Genomic DNA, 6,837 nt, shown 5'->3' with positions numbered 1-6,837 from the left:
GGCGACGCTGGCCGGAGCGAAGATGAAGGCCGTGCCGGGATCGGCGCGCGACACGGCGGTCTCGCGCACGCGTTCGAACGCGGCGCGGTCGCGGCAGTAGGCCCGCCACTCGGTCACCCCCAGGTGCTCCACCCCTGCGCCCCACCTGTGCACCGCCACCCCACGCCACTACCAAAATAATAAATAATAAATAATAAATCAATAAACCAATAAACCAATAAACCATAAATTTTGGATTAGAATAATGTAGTAATAATGGCAGCAAATCATTAATAATAATTCAATTAACATCAACGTACGACGGCTTGGTCGTGGGTGAGACGCAACCAGGCGCGGGAGACGAGGGAGGCCTCATTCAGCTCGCGAGCATCCAGGTAGTTGAAGATGCGAAGAGAAACCTCGTCGGGCAGCTGGTGATCCACCCACGCGGCCATCTTTGTGAACTTGTGCTTGCGCTCCAAATGAAAATTGAACTGAAAAATATAAAAGAAAAGTAAACAATAAAAATACAAGCCAAAAAGATAAAAGCCAATCGGCAACAAAGGAAAAGGAGGCCGAAGATGACGTACCTCATGCTGTCGGGGTGCGCCCTGATCGCTTTCGGTCCAGCCCTCGCCCTGTTCTGGATGTTCATCGCCCCGAGCGCGCAGCTTGTCGTGCTCATGGTCGGCAGGTTGCCCTCGCCCCCTCAAACAATCCGATTTATTTATTTATTTATATTTAATTATTCATTAATTATTATTTTTGATGCACTTGCTTGCATGTGAAATATAAAAATATGATTACAAATAATTATGATGATAATGAAATTGTTTATTAATTTATAAATGGAACATGCAGTTCGTTCTTCTGGCTGCTGTCGATACTGTTGACCTCGATCCTGTGGTACGTCTTGGTGCCGCTGCGGACCCACTACTGGTTCATCGTGCCCTTCGCCGTCCTCCTCCAGGAGGCCATGCGCTGGGCCTTCTACAAGCTCTACGCGTACCAGCACCTTCTCGCCGCGTGTCGTGTGTCATGCTGCGTCTCGTTGTGTGCGGTGGTGTGCATGGCCATACCTTGGTTGATGCGACGCTCAACTTCTCTTCTCGTTGGCCTCTGGTGCAGTAAGGCGCAGAAGGCCTTCACAGGCGGTTCGTCGCCGAACGTTGCCGTGCCCCACGCGCTCGACTACTTCTCAGCTTCCCTCGGTATCGCCTCTCACTCACATGTGCGTGCGTGTGCGGTCTGCGCGAGCGTGTGCGGTCTGTGCGTGTGTGTGCTGACGATCGCCGAATGTCAGCGATCGGACTGGGCTTTGGCTTCACCCACGGCGTGGTCATGTACGGCAGCGTGCTCGCCAGCGCCAACGGACCGGGCTCCCTCTACGCCCCGGCCTGCCCCTCCGTCTCGCTTTTCCTTCTCTCCGGTACTTCCTCCCCCGTCGCCTTGCCCCATGACCATTACTTACATCGCGTGTCGTGTCGTGTCGTGTCGTGTCGTGTCGTGTCGTGCGTGTCATGTGCGGTGTTTCCAGCGGTGTTTGCTCTGGCGTTCATCACGATGCACGTGCTGCTGTCGGTGCTCTCGTTCGACGCCTACAAGGTGACCGAGTGGCGGCCGTTCCTCATCAAGACGGGCGTGATGGCCGGCGGCCACTTCGTCATCTCCCTCCTGGTACTCACCACGCACTCGTCGCCGTCAGGCGGCGTTGCCCCGTCAGTGTCTCACATTCTTGGCATTGTTTTGGGCGGGTGCTGCAGACGCTGCTGAACCAGGAGGGCGGCAGCTGCGTGGCGTCGGCCGTGCTGGTCTACCTGGCCCTGGCCGTGCTCGCCCTCTTCACGGCGCGCGTGGCCTTCACCTCGCCGCACCTGCTGCGGAAGTACTCGCCTCTCGCCCAGTAAGTAGTACACGTCAGCATCCAACCTCTTCCCCTCCTTTGTTATTATTATCATTCACCACTACTAGCTCGTTGGGCGAAGAGATAACATGTTGTAAGTAGCGACAATCGAACCTTTGTGTTGTGTCGTGTGTGTCGTGTCGTGTTGTGAATGTGTTGTATATTTACAAATCGAAGAGTCAGCCAGTCTTTGCTCAGAGCTGGGCGTAGATGGCCAGCTGCTGAAACACGAGCGATATGTTGGCCTCCGTCAACTGCATCACACCACACAAACCACACGTCAGTCTCTGCGCGTCGTGTGTGTCGTGCGCGGGTTGCTGCGGGAGGTGAGGAAGGCGCACCTTGAGCTTGCCGCTGCTGTTCACGTGGGCGACAGGCGTGGAGATCCGATAGAGAAGGAAGGCCGAGAGTGATATGCGGAAGTGGTAGAAAAAGTGTTCCTCCAGCGCTCGCAGCAGCCCTGGCCGCACCTCCGCCAGCTCTACACGCAAGAGTGAATATATACAGAAGGCGATCAGCAACAAGTGGGTGCCTGAACGAGAGCAGCGTGGACAAAGGAAAACACACTGTCGTCTTCTTCTTTGTACAGATTGTGGTTTTGTTCAGTCATCCTGCACACACGAAATATACGACGACACGCAACACGCGCGACACGCGACACACAACGCAGGTCGGTCAGTCAGTCGGCCACAACTATTTCACGCATGTGTGGTGTTGGATTCGTCGAGGCGAGGTCGTACTCGGCGGCCAAGCGGCGCATGTCCTCCTGTGGGATGGTGAGTCTGATGGTGTTGAGCTCGGGGATGTACTCGGGTGCCTTGTAGACGAGCTCCAGCACCTCGGCCGCCCCTGCTAGACCTTTGGGGGGGCAACAACGTGAGGCACAACACACACACGACACACACGACACCACACACACACACACACACAACGGTGTGGACAACTTTGGATTACCAGAGGCCGAGCGTTTAGGCGGAGCATCGCTCGATCCCCATAGCGCGGCCATGCGCGCTAGAGTGTAGGGCGAGAAGGAGAGCTGGCTCACCCGCGAGTCGAACTGTTGGGTTTGCGAACACAGGGAGAGACCAGAGGTGAGCCGTGTGTGTTGTGTGTTGTGTGTGGTGTGAATCGCACGGTGATCGTACCTGTCCGTAGAGCCAAGCGCTGAACGAGTCTGTGGTGGTCTTGTTGCCTCGCAGCAGGAACACCGGATAGGCCGGGTGCTCGCCTGGCACGCGTCGGCCCAAAAGTATATATATTATTCGTAAAACAGAGAATGGAAAAGACTACTACACAGCCACGACTTACCTCGGCCCTGCGCTCCCTCCGGGGCCGTGCCCGGTCGGGCAATAGAGAGAATCGCTTGGAAAAGCGGACTCTCCGCGCGCTTGCCTGTCACAACATTGGCCACACGGCGCACACGGCACACAGCACACGGCACACGACACACACAGCATACGGCACACACGACACGGCAATGATCGGTGAACAGGCGCTCTTCTGTGCGAAGTGCTGGGCGGCGTGGTGGTACCCGCGACAGACTTGAGCCCGACCACGAAGGCAAAGACCCGTCCGTGCTCTGCAGCCGCACGTCACGCCACGTCAGCAAGCGAACAAAGGCCCTCAGCCACCAAGAGAGAGAGAGAGGTGGTGCGTACGTTCGGCGAGGCCGGGCAGGCGGTAGGCGGCGGCGAGGAAGCGCCAGCGCTGGCCCACCGCCTCCTGGCAGTCGGCAGTCATGTGTCGGCGCAGGCTCGCGGCGTAGTCCGCCAGGCGCTCCTCCTTGAAGGCGTGTAGCGGCGATGCCCGATATGTCAACCAGGTCTTCCCGGCCACGTCTGCTCACGCGCAGCCCCCCCCCCGAGTTAAATTGGGCGATTGCGATTATCGATTTTCGTTTTTTGTGGTTCCATCGGGCCACAAGATAGTACCCTTTGCCGTTTGCAATTCCTGGGCCGAGTGTGGCACCAAGGCATCTTCGCGATCGTCTTGAATGTCCCTTCGATGTTTCCTCTTCATCGATCGATTGACAAAATGGCGCCAAACCGATAAAAGAAATAAACGGTCAATAAAAAAATGAAAAAAAAATACTTAATAAACTCGAATCGATCGACAAGAATAGACGTCCAGCCCGAAGCCTTCTTCGTCCAAAGGGGAATGCAGCAACCGACGTCGTGGCAAAGCGCCGGCGACGGATCATCTCCCGCGAGTCCGACGACCCACAAGAAGCTCTCCGCCTCTGCCGTACCGTTCCCTCGCCCCCCCCCCGCCGGAGGTAAAACACTCACTCAACCCCCCCCCTCTCTTTCTGCCCTATCTTTTGTTCCTCCGCCGGCCTTGAAGTCGGTTCGGTCGGTGCGGGTGCGGTGTATCGGCGCTGTGGGTCTCCCGTCGGGTCCCGGGTGGTTCCTCCGCCTTCGCTCTTTGTCGCGATGGCTCACCACGGCCACCGCTCATTTCGTACTACTTCCCCCCTCCCCCCGCTCCGCCCACCTTCGCTTCGTTCTTTTGTGTTCTACCTCCGCTTCCTCTTTGGGGTTGCCGCCACCTTCGTTCTTTTTGGCTCGGCCTGAGTTTGTTTCAGTTCCCCCACCTGATTGCTGTGTGTCGTGTCGTGCGGTTCCGTGTGTCATGCGTGTCGTGTGGTGTTGATGCAAAAAGTCGGGCGAGCCCGTGTGGAACGAAAGCTTCAGCATCGACGTGCTCCGGCACATGGAACTCGAGCTCTGGGTAACCCACCCACACAGCCACCCATTTTGCAGCCACGGTGCATTCATTCATCGCACGACACGACACGACACGACACGACACGACACGACACGACACGACACGACACGACACGACACGACACGCAGGAACACAATCCGGCGGACGGAGACAAGCTCGCGGGCAAGAAGACGGTCAACCTCACGCTGGACGTCTTTCCCGAGGTGGACCCGCCGATGGGCGTCGAGACGGTCAAGACCTTCGCCATCCCCGGCGCCGGCCGCGTGGAGCTCGGCTTCACCCTCCTGCCCCCCGGCTCCTCCGAATCCGAGCCGTCCACATCGTCGGAGGTGCGCTCCTCGTGCCGCGTGTGCGACACTCTGTGTTCGATTCGCTCACCGCACACGCACACGCACCACCGCACACGCACACAGCCGCCGAAGTTGACGAGCAATGACAAGCGACGGTCGATTATTGGCGAGCGGCGTACGGTGAATCGTGCGCTCGATCAGTTCAGCGAGGAGGAGGCATCCAGCGTACGCCCAATCCTAATTAATAAGAATCGCAACACAGGGCTCAGCTCTTCTCTTGAACGGCGCAGAGCGTGGAGCAACTGCGCCAGGTCAACGAGGCGCTCATCGCCATGGGCAAGCCGCCGCTCACCAAGCAGGAGGCCGCACTCATTCTCGGTACCACACACGCTCTCCAACCTGCTTAGCAGCGGCTCCGTACCGACTGATCGTTGCACCTGGGCGGTGGCGGTCGGCAGCCGGTGAGAAGAAGAGGCGCGAGACGCTGGTCCTGCCCAAGGGCGTAGGCGCGGCCATCAATAGCGCGGCACAGAGCTCTCCCAACGGCCAGGTGAGTCGCACGCGCACACGCCACCGCACACGCACGCGCGCAGATGACCGACGTGGTACACGCGCGCAGCAGGAAACAAAGTGGATGGCCAAGCGAACCAGTATCGCGCCCAGGAGCAGGGATTCGAGCGCGGCCATCTACTCCCAGTTCAAGCAGCAGATCTACCTCAAGGTACTCACCCACTTACCGCACTCACGCCTCTGACGCGCCTAACACGACACGACACGACACGACCAACGACACGACACGACACACGCACTCGACCGCACACGCGCGTGTTGGTGCGATACAGGACAAGGAGGTGGCGGACAAGGCCAAGCAGGTCGATGCGCTGGAGCAGGAGGTACTCGCTGCCAAGCAGGAGGTGGCCCACCAGAAGACCCTCGTCGCCGCCCTCGAAGAGAAAGCCAGGCACCCCACCGCCACCTTAACCCTCTCTTGCTGACGTCATCAGCCACCCAACCCCTTCTCTTGCTGACGTCATGTGCGGTGCGGTGTGGTGCGTCGCTGGTCGCGTGTGTGCGTCGCAGTGGTCTGTCGAATCAGCTGAAGACCAAGTCGATGCAGTTCCTGGTGGTGTTCGAGAAGGTCAAGGAGGAGAAGGACGCGCTGGTGGCGGCCAACGCGCGCCTGCGGGAGGAGATGGCGGACCGGGAGCGCGAGCACCGCGAGGCTCTGGCGCGGCTCGCCCACGACCTCGACGAGAAGGTCCGCCTGGCGCGCGAGGAGGGCAGCCTCTCCACCACCCTCGCCTACTCCATCAGTACGCACACACCGCACACGCGCGTAACCGCACACGCGCACCGCACACGCTGAACGCACGCGCGCGCAGAGCTGGAGAACGAGAAGGCGAACCACGGGCGCGAGCTGGCGCGGGTCAAGTCGGATCTGGAGTTCGAGACCGAGCAGATCCGGAAGAAGGCCGAGGCCGAGAAGCAGGGCCTCGTCCTCCAGTACGAGGGCCTCCTTCAGAAAGGTCCCTCTCTCGCTCTCCTCCCCTCACCCCATGCTTAATTGGCTGACACGCGCGCGTGTGCGGTCGTGCGTGTGTCGTGTATCGCGCGTGTGCGGTGTGCGGTGTGTGCGGAATTAGAACGGGCGCGTGCGGCGGAGGAGCTGCGCAAGAAGAAGGAGAAGTCCAGAGAGAAGGTACTCCACCATCACACCGCTTTCCGCGAGTTTGGCTCACCGCACACACGACACGACACGACACGAACAACGACACGCACAGAAACAAAGGCTGCGGGAGGAGCGATTGCAGAAGGAGGGGGTGACGCAGGAGATGAAGCGGATGGAGGAGAAGATCCAGGGCGACAAGCGCAAGTGGGAGGAGGAGCGGGAGCACGTCCGCGCGGAGCAGGCCGAGCGCGAGAGCCGGCTTGAGCGCG

The 6,837-nt window shown here is 59.2% G+C and overlaps 4 protein-coding genes across 4 annotated transcripts in view; 2 read left to right on the top strand and 2 right to left on the bottom strand.

The window, feature by feature from the left end:
- The window catches only part of ACA1_306700 (F-box domain containing protein), a gene marked incomplete at both ends in the record, with an annotated part of 2,205 nt that extends 1,771 nt beyond the window's left edge, over positions 1-434 (bottom strand). Inside the window, 2 exons of the mRNA XM_004336849.1 lie at positions 7-134; positions 296-434. Coding sequence (XP_004336897.1) covers positions 7-134; positions 296-434 — 267 coding nt within the window. The remainder of the gene's footprint in view (positions 1-6; positions 135-295) is intronic.
- A 126-nt stretch (positions 435-560) lies between these two features.
- ACA1_306690 (Gammasecretase subunit APH-1B, putative) lies at positions 561-1,886 on the top strand (the record flags this gene model as incomplete). Its single annotated transcript, XM_004336848.1, has 6 exons — positions 561-673; positions 841-984; positions 1,108-1,190; positions 1,283-1,408; positions 1,517-1,656; positions 1,743-1,886. 6 exons carry the CDS (start codon positions 561-563, stop codon positions 1,884-1,886), a joined length of 750 nt encoding a protein of 249 aa, XP_004336896.1.
- A 190-nt stretch (positions 1,887-2,076) lies between these two features.
- On the bottom strand, positions 2,077-3,901 carry ACA1_306680 (centromere protein; the record flags this gene model as incomplete). Its single annotated transcript, XM_004336847.1, has 10 exons — positions 2,077-2,136; positions 2,224-2,363; positions 2,450-2,493; positions 2,623-2,731; positions 2,837-2,939; positions 3,028-3,110; positions 3,191-3,274; positions 3,414-3,461; positions 3,541-3,720; positions 3,814-3,901. 10 exons carry the CDS (start codon positions 3,899-3,901, stop codon positions 2,077-2,079), a joined length of 939 nt encoding a protein of 312 aa, XP_004336895.1.
- Positions 3,902-4,039: 138 nt separating this feature from the next.
- Positions 4,040-6,830, top strand: ACA1_306670 (uncharacterized protein; the record flags this gene model as incomplete). Its single annotated transcript, XM_004336846.1, has 12 exons — positions 4,040-4,126; positions 4,544-4,612; positions 4,738-4,938; positions 5,050-5,124; positions 5,190-5,277; positions 5,358-5,449; positions 5,522-5,620; positions 5,742-5,834; positions 5,996-6,212; positions 6,282-6,425; positions 6,543-6,598; positions 6,681-6,830. Coding segments are annotated over 12 exons (1,371 nt in total), but the record flags the coding sequence as incomplete, so codon positions are not given.
- Between the last annotated feature and the right edge of the window lie 7 nt (positions 6,831-6,837).

This window comes from Acanthamoeba castellanii (assembly GCF_000313135.1).
Source record: "Acanthamoeba castellanii str. Neff unplaced genomic scaffold scf7180000083668, whole genome shotgun sequence".
NCBI lineage: Eukaryota > Discosea > Longamoebia > Acanthamoebidae > Acanthamoeba > Acanthamoeba castellanii.
Note: the sequence above shows the minus strand (reverse complement) of the source record. Positions and strands in the feature narration are given on the sequence as shown.